At 42.6% G+C, this 21,864-nt stretch overlaps 1 protein-coding gene across 2 annotated transcripts in view; it reads left to right on the top strand.

Moving 5' to 3' along the window:
* inavab (innate immunity activator b) overlaps positions 1-21,864 on the top strand; it is an 82,578-nt gene that overhangs the window by 20,024 nt on the left and 40,690 nt on the right. For both annotated transcript variants that reach the window (XM_070858952.1, XM_070858953.1), the window contains exons 3-7: positions 7,015-7,139; positions 7,469-7,591; positions 8,735-8,960; positions 16,411-16,446; positions 17,932-18,193. In XM_070858952.1, the coding sequence (XP_070715053.1) occupies positions 7,015-7,139; positions 7,469-7,591; positions 8,735-8,960; positions 16,411-16,446; positions 17,932-18,193 (772 nt within the window). The remainder of the gene's footprint in view (positions 1-7,014; positions 7,140-7,468; positions 7,592-8,734; positions 8,961-16,410; positions 16,447-17,931; positions 18,194-21,864) is intronic.

Below are 21,864 nucleotides of genomic sequence, written 5' to 3'. Positions count from 1 at the left end.
ATGAAATGACACTGTGCGACTTAACTTGTTTGTTTCTGATTTAACAGAAGTATTAACGAACTGACTGTCAGTGGCCCAGAAGATATTTATGGGGCCAGGAGGAGCATTCATGTCCCACAAAAATGTCTTTAAAAAAACGTGTACCTACCTTCTTCTGAGCATTCTGCAGCAGTCCCTGTAAAAAGCACTGGTTAGGTTGCTCTACGTCTAGTACCAATGGGAACAACATGCACGCTCTACCCATTGAGGTGTATAAAATTGTGAGGGGCCTAGATAAAGTGGATAGGAAGGACCTATTCCCTTAGCAGAGGGGTCAACAACCAGGGGGCCTAGATTTAAAGTAATTGGTAAGAGGTTTAGAGGGGATTTGAGGGGAATGTTTTTCATCCAGAAAGTGGTGGGGGTCTAGGACTCACTGCCTAAAAGGGAGGTAGAAACAGAAGCCCTCATTACATTTAAAAAGTACTTGGATATGCACTTAAAGTACCGTAAGGTACAAGGCTACGGACCAAGAGCTGGAAAGTGGGATTAGGCTCGATAGCTCTTTGTTGGTTGGCGTGGACACAATGAGCCGAAATGGCCTCCTTCCGTACTGTAAATTTGCATGATTCTATGATTGATAGCTGAAGCTTGCATCAGAGTCTTATGTATTTCATAGGACCTCGATTGGCATATTGAAAGTCGGGGCGCCCGTGTGAAGGCCCCAATAAAGATGGCGGAAGCCAGACTGGGAATGGGAATAGTGGTGCCATTTTTGGCCCATGACCACCCCATTCCCATCGAGCAGAGGCTGTAAAACGTGGCCCTCGTGTCTCTGTGATGGAATACATTTTGTGTGTCAGTGTTAAGGAGAAAAATGAAACTTTAATATGAATAGGAAAAGAAGCAGCTTGTTGTGTAATTGTTATTGAAAACTCTTCTTCAAAAAAATGCTTCTATTTGGCAAATTACCCATGTTATTGGAATTTGTCTGTGCTTCAGTCAACTGCAGACGTTCTGATATTTTACATTTATCTTTATCATTTTGATTTCGTCTTCTAAAGGTTTGTTGCTAATTCATATCTATGAAGATAGCATGCATTAAGTATGTTGATGATAAGTAGTAGATAGTGACTTCTGATAAACAGAGTATGTTGAATGGCTGTCAGTGAATGAGAAGATAATAATCCAAACAAAGGGATAAGATAATGTCATAAACTGAGAATGATTGGTGAATGTACCCTTTCATATTGGCCACCAGAAAGATTTGTGCCACAGTAGCTGCAACGCCTGCTACAATGATTGTTAAAAATAAATTCAGGGATGTACTTGGTGAATTATTCTTCTTCTTTTGTATGGCAGTAGCAAAGAAAATCAAATATCAATATCTAAGTTGGATATCCAGGCCAAAGATTCTGATGTAACAGCATGGCTATCTTGTAGGCTGCCTGCGAATTACTCTGAGGGCAGTGCTCAGTGATGTGCTCCACACTCTCATGATGGGGATGCTTTCATCTTCCATCTCTGGAGAAGGTGGCAGTATCTACCATGACCAGTGCTGAAGCGGTTGATGGTTGTCCACTGTTTGTGAGGAAGGTTTGAACCTTCAGGTTGTACTGTGGGGTCTTCTATAAGGAAACCATTCCATATGTTGCAGTTCTTCCAAGCATTTCGCCATTGGTTATCAAGGCTGAGGGGAAATTGCTGAAGGGCTTCGGCAACAGTCCAAAATGGCCTTCTAGATTTGAGACGGGTTGGTGGTAGGTTGTTCAAGTCAGCCTGGATTGGTATGTCTTTGTTGGTGTAGTAATTGTATTCTCTGGAGACTGCATATTTGCGGCGAAGGTGTGGTGGTGCGATGGTTGCGACTTGATGAATTGAATGATGCCATTGCAACGCTGGCAATGTCACTCATATTGGATGCATGCAAGTCTCATGGAAATCATTTTCCAGTTCTGATGGTATCCTTTTTGACTGATATAGGATTCCACAGGATATGACTATAATGACTTAGCTTGTTACACAATGCAACTTTTATGGCGTTGCACCTCACTACGTTAGTAGAAAATTACAGAGCGTAATGTCTGTAAGAAACAATTGTTTAACAACAATTTCCTCTCCACAGTGATTCATTTAACAATCCCAAGGAGCACTTTTAGTTGAGAATTCACTTGTTCTAAAATTCTGCTCCATCTCCAAAATGATTGACTAAATGTAAATGAATTTCATATAACAAATGATAGAATCTTTAATTTTGCAGATTTAATATTAATTTAATCATGGAAAATAATTGCTGCAGATGATGAAATAGCATCAGTCTATATAACAAGGGTTGCTTCTTGATCCCTTTATTCTTTGCCCATCCCCAGCTTTTGGATCTTAAGCCCTTGAGTCACAGATGACTATTGTGACGGTTGTGATGTTGTAAAAAGGCTGCTGCCTTTCACCTGCATTGTTAATCTTTAACTATAGACAATAAGGGGAGCTGTCAAACTGTTGTTCAGACATGATAACATCCAGAAATGTACAGACAGATGGGATAGGCACCTTGACAATGAGTCACTTCAGAACTCATTAAAAGGCAACCGGATATTAGTACTGCCTTTGTCAGTGAGCTTGCTGAACATTGTTTTAAAGTTTCTTAGGGCCTCAAATTGATGGCCTTACCGCCCACTGCCGCCGACAGCCGCCAACATTCCTCCTCGAGGTGGAAGTCGAACTGAATGGACATTATGTAGCAGCATCAAAAGAAGCCCCGGGGGGCGGCGGGGTGGTGGGGTGTGGGGGGAAGGGGGGTGGTGGGTGTTTGCCGAGCCCCTGTGTCTGGGCGAGGGAGCAATTCTGCCGGGAGAGATTCTGTCGGCCGGCCCTCGAGCCCGGTGAGGGAACGTTCGGTCGGTGGTGGGGTGGTACTTTGAAAAGCCCCAAATGTCCTCATTTGAATGCCTAGCTTCCCGTTCGAAGCAAGCCTATTGCACATGCGCAGACCTGGATGTGGTCCATACTAGGGCATCGACCTTGGGGAGAGAAACAACAAAGAAGCTTGTCCTGCTGTTTTGAGCTTCTTGCAAAGGTACAATTTAATTATGGGGGCAATACTGACAATGCCACACCTCGTGCAAGCCTTCTGCATGATGGTGCTGCGGAGGAGATAATTCATTCGACATCCTCGCATGAGGAACCTCCGAGCACGTAGGATGATGGCAAGGAGGCCTTGCCCATGTCAGGTATATCGAGACAGGCATTCTTACCTGCACCTGAGTGATGCAGACTGTGTCAGAAGGCTGCATTTCCCCCAAAAAGTTGTAACCGAGATCTCTGAGTTAGTAAAAGCAGACCTGCAACCTAGAAGTGTCAGGAGGACTACTTTGTCAGTTGAAGTGAAGTTAAAAGCTGCGCTTTCATTCTATGCATCTGGATCATTCTAGGCTACAACTGGAGATGTGTGCGCCATTTGTCAACATGCAACACATATCTGCATTTGGAAGGTGACTGCTGCACTATATGCCTGGAGGAATGACTACATAAAGTTCTCCATGACTGCCCAGGCAATATGTGAAAGGGCTGTGGGCTTCTCCAGGATTGCTGGCTTCCCAAAGGTACCGGGCTGCATTGATTGTACCCACATCGCCTTGCGAGCACCTTTGGAGGATTCTCAGATGTCATCATCATCATCATCATCATAGGTAGTCCCTCGAAATCGAGGAAGACTTGCTTCCACTCTAAAAGTGAGTTCTTAGGTGACTGAACAGTCCAATACGGGAATTACAGTCTCCGTCACAGGTGGGACAGACAGTCGTTGAAGGAAAGTCTGGTTTGCCGCACGCTCCTTCCGCTGCCTATGCTTGCTTTCTGCATACTCTCAGCGACGAGACTCGAGGTGTACAGGAATAGAAAAGGCTTCCACTCCGTTAATGTGCAGCTCGTGTGTGACAACATGCATCGCATCATGTCAGTTGATGCGAGATACCCTGGGAGCAACCATGATGTGTTCATCCTATGTGAGAGCACTATATCTGCCATGTTCCAGCAGCAGCCAGAAGGGCAGAGTTGGCTGCTGGGAGACAAAGGGTACGGCCTCGCCAGCTGACTCATGATGCCCCTACGCGTAACCTGGACGGAAGCTGAACGGGAATACAACATGCCGCACATTGCGATGCGCAGCATAATAGAGAGGACCATTGGCATTTTGAAACAACATTTCTGATGCCTGAACCATTCCGGAGGCTACTTGTTATACTCCCCTGAGATTGTCGATCATAATAACTTAGCCATCATGAGGCAGCAGCAACTGGTAGTGGAAGACCCACCTGAGGTGAGAGTGGCTGATGATGATGAGGAAGATGCAGATGACAAGAAGGAGGAGGAGGAGCAGGAGGAGGAAGCCATGCAACTACCTGAACCCGGAGCACAACGGTGGAGGAGGGCGGGCCGTCGTGCCCCTTTAACGATTGCTCGAGCCTTGCACCAGCAGCTCATCCGTGAACGTTTTGCTGCCTGAAGGCTCAGCGGCAATTATTCCACATGGACCATGTTTACTGTTTGGGCTTGTTCCATAATGTTTTGTTGTGTTAATGGAACAACTAATGGAAATGATTCTTCTTTAGTTCAAAAAGTTGTGTTAATAATGTAACAAATAATGGAAATAATTCAGTTATAATTTAAAATATATTTTTTCAAAAGTTTAACAAACACTTGTTTGTACTTAACTTAACTGTAATAAAACTATTCTTGTATCAAACGTTAAAGTTTTCAGTTAAAATCATTGAAAAACTTTAAGATCACTTACAAACCTTTAAACTTGTAAACTTACATAACTTGCAAAAAACTTTTAATTTGAGAACAGTTACAACAATAACAACAATAATAATAACAACAGCAGCAAAGAAAGGCTGCACCCATCTTTCATCCACCTTATTCTAAGACCGCCCGCTGCGCTTGGTCTTGCTGACTCTCCCCCGCCCCCGTGACCGCAGGCGGTGGTGCAGCGTTTCTCGGGTTGGTACCAAGCTTATTCTTTCAAACATCTCGGGTAATGCACACTTCTTGACGGGGGAGTGGGGGGGAGGGGGGTGCAGGCGGTTATGTGGAGGGCCTGGCTTGGACCTCTTCAGAGGCTGGTCTGGGGAGTGGAGTGGGAATGGCAGTTGATTTTGTCAATGGACACCGGGTCTGGGCGTGTTCCCTTATTGCAGCAGCTAACTCTGACATTCCCTCCCTCATGTGCCCTGACAGTGTCTCAACTACCTTCAACATTCCGTCCCTCATGTTCGCCGACAGTGTATCAGCTGCCTGCAACATTCCCTCCCTCATGTGCCCGGACAGTGTTCCCATTTCTCGTGAGAGTGTTGTTACTTCTCCCGACAGTCCCGATACATCATCACCCACCCCACTGATGGTGTCCAGGAGTGATTGGGTAAGGTCAATGCTCTCCGCACTCATTGCCATCATCTGAACCACATCCGTTAGATTCTGCACCTCTGGAGAGCGCTTTCGAGCTCTCCTTCCCCTCCTCACCCTGGGTGTGACTCGTTGCATCCCGCTGGGACCCGCAGCCTCGGATGGTGGGGCCCTGGGAGTACCTCGCTGCACCCCACTGGAACCAGCAGCCTCGGATGGTGGGGCCCTGGGTGTGCCTTGGTGCACCCCACTGGAATCCCAAGCCTTAGACTATGAGAAACCATGGAATGTCCCAACCACTCGTACCACTCAGGAAAGGGCCTGACATCTCAACGGGCAGCATCTGCACCTCCTCCAGAGTGAGTACAAAAGTGTGGGCTTCATCCATCACCTCCCCCTCCCCCGCCCTCCTCACCCCCTTGCTCTTGGTCTGGAGGTGGGATTGGATGATGTTCTACTCTTCAGGCTCGTCCGTGTCTGAATCGTCTTCTGCATCGGCTTCAGCCTTGTCAGGGTTGGCCTTAAGTTCTGCAAAATATAACAGAACAGACAAATGATTCACAGCTGAGGAGGGGGGCAAGGTGGCATGAGTAGGCTCACACAGTGCAGGCAGCAGGCTCATTTGAAGGACCACGATGAATGATAGCACATTGCATCAACCGAAGCGTAGCTGATGGAGACATTGACAGGAACCGAAGCATGTACTTAACATTTATCAAAGCCAAAGTGTGGAATTTGCAGGACTTACTCCCTCCCTCGAGTGTGGGCCCAGATGTGCAGTGATGGTTGCTTTTCTCCAGGCAGGACCCGTCAAAGCAGTGACCCTCTCTTCCAGGGGTGTTAGTGGATGCAGATTTGCAGGGTCTAATCCTGTTCGAGTACTTTCCCTTTTGTTTTGTGCGCCTTCCTCTGCAAAGATGAAAATATAACTTTTTAGAGAGGGTGTCTTTCTGCTGGGTGGGACATATACGGCTGGTCACATTTACAATTGCAATTCCATTGAATAAATGAAAATATTACTTACACTAACTACTTGACCAAGGTCCTGCCATTTCTTTTTGCACTGGCCTCCAGACCTCGGGTGGTCACCATTGCAGAGTAATCTTCTGCAAGTTGGTTCCAACGTTTCTTCATTTCTTTTGGTGAAACCTTTATGTGACCTCTGCTGGCCTCAATTACAGTAATTAGTGCCTTCATTTCATCCTGTAAGAAATTCTGAGTTCTTGAGCTATTGCAGCTCCAATTTTTCCAATGAGAATTAAAGTTCTCACACACAACTAGCTCTTTAAAAATGGCCGAATACAGACTGGGAGTTGTACTGGGCATGCGCGCCCATAGCAATAACATCAAAAACATCCTTTTTTTTCGCGCATGTGCAGAAGGGGGGCGGGGCATCGTTTTTTCGGCGCATACAGTAGGTTCCATCCCCCGAAGCTAAAGGACAGGCTGTGCGGCGCCAATTTCAAAAAATAGAATGGGGAAACATGCTAGTTATTTTTTTGGAGTAGTCGAGGCCAAAAAAAATGGGCGTAACTCTTGCAATACGCCAAAACATGGCATTGGGGAAAATTGAGCCCGTTATGTTTACTTGTGTAATATTATCCTTAGTTCATAAATGTGGTGTTCCATTCACAGGGTCAGACAGTCCTCAGTCACCGACAAAAGATCGGTATCGTTCCGTCATTTCACGTAAGCAAATGCTTGAAGAAACACTAGAGGCTTATTTGGATGAACTGAAAAAACTGTGTTTACGCGAATCTGTGAGTACTAGTAAATGATACCCTCTGGGTTCGAATTTCAGTTTTTTTACAACTTTACTTGTGCTTACTGTGGCAAACTTTTGATCAGCATCCAATTCTGTAGTAATGAAGTACATTGTGCAACGGGTATTAATACAAAAGTAAGCTGCATGATATACTCCTGAACGAAAATCCCAGCTTGTTTATGTTGTCTCAAGTCAAAAGCGCATTTCATTAAATGTTTTGATTGAGGAATTTTTTGTTCTAGGTTTATTAATTATATAAACACAAGCGATCGTTATTATCTGCGTGTATTCAACTATTTATGTTTCAATGTGTTTCATCTTTAGGAGTTAACAGGGCATTTGCCAGAAGAGTACCCATTAGCTGAAGGGGAAAAGCCGCCCATTGTTCGTCGCCGTATAGGAACAACCTTTCAGTTGGATGAGGAGACAATTACACCCAAAGGAGAGGTAGTTCACTATGTTTGATTGAAGCCCACTTTAGATTAACTTTTGACACGCAACCTGATTCCATTGCATGAAACAATTGTCTTCTCATGAAAATCAGTAGATTGGCAAAGGCACAAACAAACGACCACATTCTCCAAAGCTTTAATACTGATGCCAATGTTAATTATAATGTAGCATTCATCTATATAAAAAGTCCTGGTTTGTTTTGAGAAGTGGTTTTCATTTCATTTCCAATTGCTGCTTTGTTATAGCAGAAGAAAACAAAGGTGATGAGTGCCATCCAAACCCAATGACCAAATTAGGACAGTGTTGATCATTTCAAAAATCTTTGGATTCAGAAATTCCTGAACCTTTTTCAAAACACGACGATGCACTTGCACAGAGACAAGAACACACGGTCCAATGGAGGATACACCTGTTAAATTCCTTTTTGAGTCGGTTGTTTTTCAGGCTTCCTTGAGACGCAGGATGTTGGTGCACAAAATTGGGCCTTGTTGTGCCTGTTTTATGCCGGTAAAATGGGTGCAACAAAGTCCAATTTCTACCCCAAAGATTCATTTAGAGTCAAGTCCCCGATTAGGTACATTGATCGATTGAATATCTGTACAGACACAATTCAGTAATATAGCAGTGTCAGCCAATGTCTTTCATCTTTGTTGATTCAAGTTTTATCTAGTGGAGGGAAGGTTAAAAAACTTTTTTTTTGTTAGTTGCAACCCTAGCCTCAAAACAGTAATCCATCGGACAAAAATCCCTCAGATTTGCCAATATGTTATTTCTAACACAGTTTAGAGTTGCAACAGTGGAAAATGGTTAGGGTAATGTGTAGTTTGAGAACAATGTCAGAAGATCCCAGCTAATGACTAGTGTTATACGTAACCTTGAAATACTCAGTTGAATTTTCATAACAATTCTGTTGTCCTGAAGCCAAATTCTAACCTAAACTTGTGTTTTTTTTCTCAATTGGCTTGGCTTTTGGGCCCAAAATTCAGATTATTAGAAGACCAGAGCATTCAGCTTTGATCAGTTTTAGCTGAAGGAAATACCAAGAAGTTCTCCAGGTTTTCACTGTTTAACCCCATGGGTACAAAGGGAAGAAAGATCAGGATACAGTTTGTTTTAAATCTGGTTCTTGTTTTCTAGGACTCTGAACTTGACTGTCTGGAGAGAGACTTTGCCTTGCAGTTACAGTTTGTGGAGGCAGCCAAGCGTCTGTCGCAAGAAGGAAATCTAAGCAGGCACATAAGAAAACAAAGAAAACATACCTTTGTAAAAGAACAAAAGAAACTAAACGATATTAGAAAAGCTATAAATGAATATAGAGACATGGCTGGTGGAAGAGCAATGCAAACAAGTAATGTAATCGAAGGTATGTTACAATTCTAACTTGACTCCAGTATAACTATGGCATATTACTTGTCACCACAATAATATTATGAACTGTTTTCCTTCATTGGAACAGACAGCTTTTTCCTCAGGCTGTTGGTAACAGGGCATGACCAAAATTGTGTTTGGATAAACCGTGTGCAAAAACATGCAGCTACCAGTCAGTACAGGAACGTTGCCAGTAACGAAGATGCTCATACACATCATATTAACATGCAAATGCCCGAGTTCAAGGGTCAGAAATTAGAATGCATGGGACATAATTTATTTCATGTTTTCTTTTACTGTAGTGAAGTAACATCTTTTGTTGGGTATTGATTTTTACCAAATAAAAACAGAAAATGCTGGAAATCTCAGCGGGTCAGGCAGCATCTGTGGAGAGAGAAACAGAGTTAACATTTCAGGTCGATGATACTTCATCAGAAATGGCAACAGTTTGAAATGTAACAGATTGTGAAGGAAGTGAAGGGGGGGGAGCAGGTGGAAAGAACAAAAGGGAAGGTCTGTGACAGGGTGGAAGGCAGAAGAGATTTGAGAGACAAAGGGGATGATGGGCCGAATTGAGATGGTAATAGCGCAAGTTAGGAAACAAAAGGTGAGTCTAGATAGGTTGTGAATTTCGGAATAAATGCCAGTTGCCATGGGAAACAGAGAGAAACAAAATAAAAATAAAAATAAAATGGGAGAGGGAAGTTTTTGTAAAAAAAAGCGAGGAAAGAGAACAAAAAGTGGCAGAGGTTATGGTCTGAAATTGTGGAACTCGATGTTGAATCTAGAGGCTGTAAAGTGCCTAAACGAAAGATGAGATGCTGTTCCTTGAGCTTGCTTTGAGCTTCATTGGAGCAGAGTAGGAGGCTGAGGACAGAGAGGTCAGAGTGGGAGTGAAGCGGAGAATTAAAGTGACAGGTGACCAGAAGCTTGGGGTCATCCTTAACATCCGTTAACTCTCTTTCTCTCCACAGATGCTGCCTGACCCGCTGTGATTGCCAGCATTTTCTGTTTTTATTCAGATTCCAGCATCCGCAATATTTTGCTTTTGATTTTTATCAACTGGGAACTCAATTTGGTTTCGATTTCTCTCTTTAAGGCATTGAACTTGTGTTGGGATATGGTTCAATGAGCACCTGGAATCCCTCTGGTACCACATCCAAATAGCCATGTGAATTAAACTCAATGACAATACAACTGTGTGCTGACAGAAATAACTATACCAGAAATGATTAATCACAACTAATAATACAATTAACTAATTAATATCATTTCAGCCATGTATTGCCCCCAGATAAATAAACAGGTCCCCTATAGTAGTTGGAATGTCCCTGAATTGTAGTGCAGCTTGTTGCTAACAGTATCGTTTGCAATGGACTTATAAGGAAAAACATTTGAACAGTAGCAATCAAAAGCAAAATCTGTGAACCCCAGAAATCTGAAATAAAACAAAATGTTTTCACCATTTCAGGTGGGACCCTTCCTAAGACCTGTCAAGGTCTTCTATGTTCAGGTGCTCAGGCACTGTTTGTGTCCAACACTTTCTGTTGGCTATCTTTTGAACAGTTGCAGTACTCGGAACTTTATAACATGTTTAGGTAACGACACCACTTTTCAAGCTGTTCAGAATTACTATTGTATAATTATAAGGATCTTAACTTTTCCACAGTGTGCTGTGTGGATAGCCAGGCCCTGACTGGTACATTTTGAATTATGTTAGGAACTCTGTATTTGTAAGTGAGATTTTTCTGTTGACAGAGAAGCTTTAGTAAGGCAATTAGCGTGTGCAGCAATACTCAGGGCTTTTGATTACTACTGTGGCTGACAATAATTATATATGTGGGAAGCTTTGTTTATCTATGAATTCTCAGTGCAGCTGCAAAGTTTGACCATCCACCGTGATGCTGAGGAGGGCCCTATCAATGGGAAAATGGCACATAGGGGGTAGATTTTGACTGCGGATGAGTTTCGGGCAGCCATTCTCAGAAGGTGGGTGGAGGGGTGAGAATCCTGGTGTGGCAGCAGCCCAGGTTATTTTTCTGGGCCCTGGCCCCACATTAATCATTTAAAACTTAATTGCTGGACTGCTCTTCAGCTGGACTGCCAGCTGATATTTTGCGGAGCATTCTCAATGCATGCTCTGACCAGTATATCCTAAAATGGCTACAGTTTGCACATTAAAAGGGCCTACTGCCTCACTCAGGCAGATTCTTCAGTTGCCCAGTGGTAGGTCCGAGGAACTATCGGTAGGAACAGGGCAATAAGTTATTCCCCACCATTTCCAGGGGACTACTGCCTCGCTTCGCTGGGCGGGAGTCTTCAAAATCTCCCAGATAAATTCAAGCAGGACCTTCTTGTAGCAATTTATTTGTGGCCAACTAAATAGCATATGATTTCAAACTATTTCAATGTAGTGATGGTCACAACAGAACACAGCACATTACTTCACTTCTGTCCCTCAAGAGTGTTTTGGGACAAAACTGTGAATAGAGATGAAATGTATTTTATTAGTGGGACATGGGATTGTTTGGTGATCTGGGTAATAATGATGTATTCTTTTTGTTTGAAAAAAAACACCTTAGATGAAGGTCTTCAACAATGTGGACTATTTTAGAGACAGAAGCTCCAACTCACTGCCAGCATCAATGATCAAAGTGATTGCTTTAAGACTGAGTAGCCTATATGCTTTCAGAACACAGCATTACTTTGTAATTTGTATTACTTTGTAGTGCATGTTTTGATGTTTTAAAAGTGCTCTCTTCATTAGTTATTTTATACTTACAAAGTCAAAATAATAATAATTTAGTAAAGCTTACATGATACATAGCATTAATGGTAGTATTGAATCTCTCATTACATACTTAGGTTCTTAATTATTGTAGGCACGGTCTCTGATCACACACCCAATAAGAATATAAGGGCATCACTAGCAGAGATTCACATAAACTACCTAGTCCCAGAGGAGAATGTAAAGGGAGGTTACCACACTTGAAACTTTCTTTTGATGGTTGAGATCACTCAGAGATATTAGGTCCATCCTTCAAGCAATGAACAGCTGCAAGAACAATCCAACCTGAAGAGGTGAAAGAACACACTGAAAAGTATTACATAGTATTTACAGCACAGAAACAGGCTATTCGGTACAACAGGACCATGCCGGTGTTTATTCACCACACGAGCTTCCTCCCACCCTTCTTCATTTAACCGCATCAACATATCCTTTTATTCCTTTCTCCCTCATGTGTTTATCCAGTTTCTTCTTAAATGCACCTTTGCTCATCGTCTTGTGGTGGTGAGTTCCACATTCTAACCACTCACTGAATAAGGAGGTTTCTCCGAAATTCTATATTGGATTTATTAGTGACTATCTTATATTTATGGCCCCTAATTCTGGTCTCCCCTGCAATGGAAACATTTTCTCTATATGTCTATCTTATCAAACCCTCTCATAATTTTAAAGAGCTCTATCAGGTCACACATCAGTCTTCTCTTCTTTAGAGAAGGTAGCCCCAGCATGTTCAATCTTTCCTGATAGGTATAACCTCTTAGTTCTGATATCCTTCTAGTAAATCTTTTTTGCACCTTCTCCAGTGTCTCTATATCCTTTTTATAATATGGAGACCAGAACTGTTCATAGTGCATTCCAGATCACAACAACTCGCTGTGTAAAAAAATATTTTGTCACGTTGCTTCTAGTTCTTTTGCCAATCTGTGTCCTCTGGTTAACGACCCTTCTGTCATTAGAAACAATTATCCTTATTTACTCTATCAAAACCATTCATGATTTTGAAGACCTCTATCAAATCTTCTCTCAACCTTCTCTGCTCTCAGGAGAATAACCCAGGTCCTCCAGTCTCTCCACAAAACTGAAATCCCTCATTCCTGGTACCATTTTTGTAAATCTCTTCTGCATCTTTGCCAAGGCCTTAACATCCTATCCAAAGAGTGGTGCCCAGAATTGGTCACAATACTCCAGCTGTGCCCTAACCAGTATTTTATAAAGCTTTAGCATAACTTCCTTGGCTTTTGTACTCTCTTCCTCTATTAATAAAGCTTAGTTTGGCATTTTGTGAGACTGCCTCGGGTTCTTGGGTGCCAAACCTTAGAGCATCTCCTCACTTTCAGGAGCTATCCACATACAGAGGCATGTGCTTTCCCAGCACATGATTTCCTCAGGGCCTATCAAGCTAATCTATACTACAGTATGGAGGATGCCTATCCTTTAAAGAATGAATCTATAATTTTCAAATATTTCAAACTAATGTTAAAATTCACACACGACTGAGATAGATTGGCTACATACCCTCGGGCACATTACGTTACAATGAAGCAATTGATACATTGAGAAGCACGTTATGGTATGTGACTTTGGTGCCAAGTTTATTGTTTGGAACGGGTACCTTTAGAGATCCAGGAAAGTACAATGACAGTCAGTCAGTCAATTTGGAGTGTGGGTATTGCCTTCTGGCTAAAAAATAATCTCTCTATTTTCCTCCAAAATAATATGGGGGGTGTGTGGAGGATCCAAGTGCAGAGGGCCTGGGAGTGCATATATACATATTTTTAAAGGTAGCAGGGCAAGTTGATAAGACAGTTAAGAATGCATATCAGATACTTAGCTTTGTAAATCTTGCATTAAATGCAAAAACAAGGAAGTCGTGCTAAACTTTTACAAATCACTGGTTAGACCTCAGCTGGTGTACTGTGTGCAATTCTGGGCACCACACTTTAGGAAGGATGTCAAGGTCTTGGAGAGGGTGCAGAGGAGGTTTACCAGGATAATACCAGTGATGAGGGACTTTACTTATGTGGAGAGATTGGAGAAGCTGGGATTGTTCTCCATAGAGTAGAGAAGGTTATGGGGAGACGTAATAGAGGTATTCGGCGGTTTTGATAGAGCAAGTAGAGAGAAAAACTGTTTCCTCTGGCATTTGTGTCGGTTACCAGAGGTCACAGGTTTAAAATAATTGGCAAAAGTACTAGAGGGGAAATTAGGGTATTTTGTTCAGACAGAGGGTTGTTATGATCTGGAAATCACTACCTGAAAGAGTAGTGGAAGCAGATTCTATCAGAACTTTTAAAATGCAATTGGGCATGTATTTGAAGAGGACTAATTTTCAGGATTATGGGGAGAAAGCTGGGGTGTGGGATTAAATTGAACAGCGGTTTCTCAAAGCCAGCACAGGCACAACAGGTCAAGTGGCCTCCTTCTCTGCTGTATGATTCCGTGATTCTATGATTTTGACTTAATGGGAGTAATTGTGGTCTCTTCATCACTCCATTTGTCCCCAAAAACAAGGCAGTAGCAAGCAGAGAATGCTGTGTCCGTTTCTGCCGCCCAGTTTACCCTGATTGCAGAACTATCCTGGTTTTCTGGGGAAGGTGAAATAATTCCTGGGGGCCAGAGTTCCTATCTGAAATAGGCTGGCATCTCATAATACATGCAAATCAGGGTTATGTATTGTAATGGCACTAATGCAATTTCCTGACGTTACTGCCTGACTAATGCCACTTCCTACTCCCTCCCCATACCATGGGTGGGAGAAGTTGTGAGGTGAACATTTCGAACATTATTTAAAGGAATCCTCAGTTAAACTGTATGGACCTTTTTTCTAGCACTAGCTTGTGAGTATTTTGATCTTAAAGTTATTAAAAGTTCATTTAATAATGGATGCTATTGTAAGCTTGGAACTGTAAAAGGGCTTTTGGCATTGCATTTGTTTTGACATGGAGCACTTGTAGGCATCCCACTCTGGACAGAGCTGCAGCTAAAAGGGGAGGTCATAGGAGGATGTATGCTTGGAGAAATCTTCACTCTCTCAATGGAGTTTGTGGGCTCAGAACAACGTATCTGCAGGTCTTTGAGGAATAATGCACAAGAAGGACTTGCTTCTCCAGAGAGGCAGTCACAGAGTTGTGTAACATCTTGCAAGATGACTTGCAGCCAACTGCTACAGCTGGCATCGCCTTGTCTATTGCAATCAAGGTCACTGCAGCCCTGAACTTCTTTGCTCTGGCTCCTTCCAGGTTACCACAAGGGATATCCACAAAGTCAGTCTATAGTCCATGCTTTGACTGATGCCTTGCTTCCTAGATCAAACAGATTTATCACTTTCCCCATGGACATCTGGAAGCAATCGGATCGGCCTTTGGGATTCACTCTGATTGCAAGCTTCCCCCTAACCAGGGAATCATTGATTGCACTTCTATCACCCTATGTGACACAGCATGATTGCCTTCATGAATCCAAAGAGTATCACTCTGTTGATGTTCAAGTAGCATTGTGGCTTTAGTGCCATACAGAAAGGCCTTCACACTATTTGCCACGCCAACGTGACTCCCTCCTCCCTGACTGAAATGCTCTGTTACATATTCTACTCCATCGACAAGGTGCTGTCTCAGGGATTTTAACATGGGGGCACGGAGGCTGCGGTGCCTCATTCAAGGGATCGTGAGATACTTATGGCCAGCGTCCTCAAGGAGCTTGGGCCTGAAAAGGCTCAGCTTCAGACAGCAACAAGGTAGCAGCTGCCAGGACAGTCTGGCCCAGCTTGCTTTCTGGTATCGAGCTGGGCATTGGTCCACGGGGTCACAAGGGTAGAGTTGTAGCCAACATGATGGTATCACTTTGCATTGACATTGTCCAAATACCCTGCTACTGGACTGTACAACAACAACAGCAACTTGTATTTATATAATGCCTTTAACATAGTAAAATGTCCCAAGGTGCTTCACAGGAGTATTATGAGACAAACAAGGATGAGAATTTTGAAATCGAGGCGTTGCTTGACCGTGAGCCAAAGTAGGTCAGCAAGCACAGGGGTGATGTGTGTACACTCATACCCATCTGCGGGAGACCAGATTTCACCAAGCCGAGTGAAGCCCCTGTCCATTTGGTTGCCCAGCCTGTTGACAGCCTTCAAAGCTGCATCCGAATACCTGGGTGCCCTGTCTGTTCCTCTGTATCTCTAGCCATTTTAAACATTCACAACATTTCCCTGCTGTCTGCAAGAGGTGCTGACTGCCTTTAAGTGGTGTCAGTGAAGCCCGAATCCCCCCCCCCACAAACACCAAATAAGCACGAAGCCAGTGAATAGCTTGAGTAGCACTGGTTGCATGTCTGGCTCAGAATAATCTAGCAGCACCAATTTAATATGGTCTCTGCAACTACATGAAAGGCAGATGAAGTGCACACCATCCCCTTCACGCTTGATTTTAGGCACGATCAAATTTCTAGGCCATGATTTCTTCCTTAATCAGATTTATCCTAGTGGATCTGATAAATAGTAGAAAAAAAATCACTTGAAAGTGAACTATAGCACTTACTCTTTTCCAAAATTATAATCAGTTTAACCATATTGTTTATCTTGAATAGAAATGTAAAGAATAAACACTTGATTTGCTTGCATTAAAATCTCATTTCTCAAATTCCTTTTTCTTTTTAGAATTGAGTGCTTCTGATGACAGTTCTCTGGAAGATGGTAAGTCCACAACTTGTTGAGTACAAAGGGGTTGAAATTGGTTTTGGGTTGTAGAGTCAAACGGGTGATAGCGAATCAGAATTCGGATGGGGTGTAAAACAGCTGCCGATTCGCAATCACCCATTTTGTGCCGACGTCCAAGATCAATTTCACACCCAAAATGTTCATTCACACCTTGCAAGTAAATAAGATTGATTTACTACAGACTGAATTAAATGAGTGAGGATCAATTTTTGCCTGTATTTTTAACCCTTTTAGACATCCACCACAGGCTGCATGAGCCAAATAGCCTTCGTCTGTGCTCTAAGTTTCTATGGGGCCTAAATTTGGTAGTGCTCAAAAGGAACATGATTCTGACACTGGCAGTAATGGCAGGCCAGAATGGAAAACCCCAAGGTCCATCCTTGGAACTCTCTGGAATAAATCTGTCAAGCTGTGGGCGCCAATTAGCCACTACAACACAGATTGTTGGTCCGGGTCTTTCGAATTTCGGCCCAGCCCGCAGGAAATTTCAGGGATGGAGAAAGGAAGCAAATGGGAGGGTGGCAAGGAAGGGTCAGCTTTAAAGTGTTAAAGTGGAGGAAAGGAGGAACACTCCTGCTCTGAAACAAATTTAGCAAGCGGTTGCTGAAAAGTGCGTAGGACCTTCATTTCAGGCAGGCACCAGGGCCTCCTAAAAAAAAAAAAGGCCCAGACAAATTTAGTGGAGGCCCGAAGGCTGTTGTTGGGTTAAATTCGTAATTTTTGCATTTGTTTTACGCCTGTAAAATGGCTGCAATGATGTTGAATTTTTATTACTTTAATTACTATAATTTTTTGAGAAATATAGCCATTTAGAGTACAATATCTTTTTATAATGGTTTGGTGCTGTTTAGGATTAGAATTAAATCAAACTATAATGCACCAAGTTAATTACTGCACATAAATCTATAATGTAAGTGACGTAGTATCAGATAATCCAGGCAAACAACATTTTAAAAGATTAGGCAATTGATATCCCAATTTTTTTTACCTTCTTTTGGTTTGAAATGCACAATTTCTATAAATTTGACTTTACATTAAACATATCGGGGCCAGAATTGGTCAAACACATGGTCTGCCCGTTTTTCGGCTGTGTGCGCGGGCGGAAGGGGCGGTATGTCCACCAATTTCAGGCCTCAGACAAACTTTCTGCACAAGAAAATTGTGTTTTTTCTGCTCAAAGTATTCTGAAGAGTAACGTTGCATTTGGTAACAAACTTACCTTAAAACTATATTATATGTATTCATAATTAATAGCTTGTTTATATTTGTTTCTTATTGAACGTTTTAAAGTGAGCTTTTTAAAGCAGTGAGCTCGCTGGGCCAAAAGGCTCCATAATTTCTTATGTTACAAATTTAAAATGATTTTATGTTTTATGTTGACCAAAATTAAACAATCCTGTTAAATATCTAAATGATTCTTTTTGTGTAGTTTTGATGCATGCTATTGTTTGCTTTCCACAGAAACAGGACAGCATCGCAGCCACCATTCATCATCAGAATTCCTCACCGCTGTGCACAGGTTGCAAAGGAATAACTCCTCACTGCCTCTTCTACAGCCCAGCAGGCCTACCCCACCCCAAACTTTGGAAGGACTTGCTCCAGTCTGTTATCAGTGCAGTGACTATGAAAAATCACCTGTTACGGACACAGCATGGATGGAGTCTAATCTGGATGAACCGTACGAGAAAGTGAAAAGGAGCTCCTCTTTAAGTAGCAAGTCAAGGTATAGTTTGTATTTGATTTCCATATCATCTCAATGCAATTACTATTAAGGTTGCTGACAGGGTGCCCCTGAGCTGACTCGCGCAGTTCATTTTCTGATCAAGCAAGAGTTGGAACAGAAACTGAAAGCCTACATCAAAGATTTTGCAATATGGCTAAAATGTAAAAAGAAAAAATGCTCTCGACTCTTTTTTGCAATGTGTATTGGGAGTTGGCTGTCATCAACGTGATGTAATATTCAATTATTTTATGAACTGTTCCTTCTTACAATGGTCCTGTAAATGGGCCTTATGTCCCCTAAAACACAGAAGCTGCAGCTCTGCAGTTTTTTTTCTTCCCCGCAGACACCTCACACAGCACTTCTAGTGCCATCTGCACTTTATTTCTCTGCAAGCCACTCTGGCAGATGGTAATATCAGCACATTACACTCAAGATGGGCTAAGATTTCAAATGAGCGAACTAATTTATTTACAGAAATTAAACAAGTAACCATTAGCAGTCCCTAGAAACGAAGATGACTTGCTTCCACGCCAAAAAGGGATGAGTTCACAGGTGTTTCAATGGTGGACCTAATATTCCAGATCCCAAACTACATATTGAAGGGTGGAAGATGCCTGTGGGTGGATTTTTTTAACGTGTGGTGGCCATTTTACACCAGCCACCACACGGGCTTGGCAGAGCTAGGTCCTGACAGTAGTGAATGTAGTCACAACATCCTGATCAATTGTCTGTAATATTCCAGCACTCTCAGTTTTGTTCCATTCCAGACTGCGTGGCGGTTCCCATGCTGTCATGGTTTGGGTTGTTTCACTTTCTTTGACTTTCAGACTAAAAGATTTAAATGCTCCATTGTCCTTTGATCCTCTGATGTACGCATAAATGCTTCTTCTATCAGTCCCATTTACAGATTGAATGATTCACAAGTGGGTGTTGTTCACACCACCCAGGCAAGGCTATCTCCCTGAAACTCGACAAGCTGAGGAAGTGGTCATTTTAGACCTTCCCCAGCCTCAGTTTTACATTCATACAGAGCATATATATTAATAAAGCTTATTTTACCTCTGCCTTTACATAATGACAATACCATGCAATTTCTTACATCAAGTAACACTTCATTCCATGGATCAGTTGGTAGCACACTCATGTCTGAGTCAGAAGATTGTGGGTTCAGGTCCCACTCCAGGGACTTGCAGCACTGCATTGAGGGAGTACTGCACTGTCAGAGGTGCTGTCTTTTGGATGAAGCGAGGCCCCATCTGCTCTCTCAAGTGAATGTAAAAGACCCCATGGCACTATTTCGAAGAAGAGTAGGGGAGTTATCCCTGGTGTTCCTCAATCAACATAACAAAAAAAAGATTATCTGGTCTTTATCCATTGCTTTTGTGGGAGCTTGTTTGTACGCAAATTGACTGCTGCGTTTCCTACATTACAACAGTGACTACATTCCAAAAGTACTTAATTGGCTGTAAAGCACTTCGAGATGTCCAATAGTCGTGAAAGGCGCTATATAAATGCAAGTCTTTCAAGTCTGTCTTTTTCCTGTCACACTATTTCCATCTTGCCTATCTATGCTTTTCTGTTATAGTCTTCTGTCACAATTAAACTTACCTGTTCTCTAACCTTGGTGTCTAGGTAGGTGGTAATACTGTTTGCTTACCTCTGAGAACTCACGGCTGTATCTTATGGAAAGATGGTGTTGTGACACTGTTGCTGCCTGCAACCCTGCCCCCTTTCTCCTTCTTGCTGTTACTACCTCCCCACTGTGAGAGATCCACCTGCAACAACCCACAACACAACCGTGAGCCCCCACCCCTGCCATGTTCCTGCATCCATGACTTGACCCCACCCCACTGTGACCTCCTTAAGTTACTCTTAAAACCGCCCTGCAGTGACTGGGAACTCAGCTTATTGCATTGCAGAAGGGATCATTAATTAGCTTGTGGTGGATAGGGGTTTAGCCAGGATGGGTTCAAGTCCACGTGGGGTTGACCAGTGTAGCAAGTGGTGGATATATTGAAAGGGATTAAAAAATCCTTCCTAACGCAAATAAATCTCCTAAAACTAGTAGAAATCATCGTCAACCACATCATTCTCTCCCATCCTAAGCATCAAGGTATACATCAATGATCTAGACTTGAATATAGGGGGTATGATTAAGAAGTTTGCAGTTAATACTAAAATTGGCCATGTGGTTGATAATGAAAAAGTAAGCTGCGGACTGCAGGAAGATATCAATCGACTGGCCAGGTGGACAGAACACTGGTAAATGGAATGTAATCCAGAGAAGCGTGATGTAATGCATTTGGGGAGGGCTAACAAGGAAAGAGAATACACAATAAATGGTAGGACACTGAGAAGTGTAGAGGAACAAAGGGACCTCGGAGTGCATGTCCACAGATCCCTGAAGGTAGCAGGCTAGGTAGATAAGGTGGTTAAGAAGGCATACAGAATGTTTGCCTTTATTAGCCGAGGCATAGAATACAAGAGCAGGGGGGTTATGCTTGAACTGTATAAAACACTGGTTAGGCCACAGCTGGAGTACTGTGTGCAGTTCTGGTCACCGCATTACAGGAAGGACGAGCCTGCACTAGAGAGGGTACAGAGAAGATTTACGAGGATGTTGATGGGAGTGTAGAATCTTAGCTATGAGGACAGATTGGATAGGCTGGGTTTGTTTTCCTTGGAACAAAGAAAGCTGAGGGGAGACCTAATTGAGGTGTATAAAATTATGAGGGGCCTAGATATAATGGATAGAAAGGGCCTATTTCCCTTAGCAGAGGGGTCAACAACCAGGGGGCATAAATTTAAAGTAATTGGTAGAAGGTTTAGAGGGGATTTGTGGGGAAATTTCTTCATCCAGAGGGTTGTGGGGGTCTGGAACTCACTGCCCAAAGGGATGGTAGAGGCAGAAACCCTCACCACATTTAAAAAGTACTTGGATGTGCACTTGAAGTGCCGTAACCTGCAGGGTTACGGACCCAGAGCTGGAAAGTGGGATTAGCCTCTTGTTGGCCGGCACGGACACGATGGGCCGAAATGGCCTCCTTCCATGCTGTAAACTTCTATGATTCATCTATACCTGACACACCACTAACCTCCCCACCTACCCTAGGTGCTGCCATATTCCACAGCCAAGTCCCAATGTTTTCACACCCACTCCCAAACCCCAATACTACCAACCTACATAACCAACCAACTTCCTATTTCTGTTGCCTACAGTTCCTATAATCTACATCCAACCTATTTGCAACTTGGAACATTTTCTTTACCATCTTCTGCTTTATCCTGGGTTTTAAAAAAAAGACAAGAAATAAAATTAACTACATAGTTAGACAACTTTTTAATAATAATCAAGACATTTTTCATATAGTTTCCATGCAAATATGCACATAATCTTACAATTCAAGCCCAAAGAATATCACTGCTGCTCTCACAATACTTTGTAATAAAATTGCATTAGAATCAGTGGCCTTGATACTGCATTGTATGTTACATAGCACAAAACAGGACATTCTCGAGCTCTCTGGGAGCAACTCCACGGCTAATCCACCAGTTTTAATCATTCCCTTTAACATTCGTAGTGAGACATTTTAGGAGTTTATTCCAAATTCAAACATGATCTCTTGCAATTTTACACCACCTTGGGATTTTAAAATGTCTAAACCATCTAT

The sequence above is a fragment of the Pristiophorus japonicus genome, chromosome 17 (genome assembly GCF_044704955.1).
Source record: "Pristiophorus japonicus isolate sPriJap1 chromosome 17, sPriJap1.hap1, whole genome shotgun sequence".
NCBI classification, from domain to species: Eukaryota; Metazoa; Chordata; class Chondrichthyes; family Pristiophoridae; genus Pristiophorus; species Pristiophorus japonicus.
Note: the sequence above shows the minus strand (reverse complement) of the source record. Positions and strands in the feature narration are given on the sequence as shown.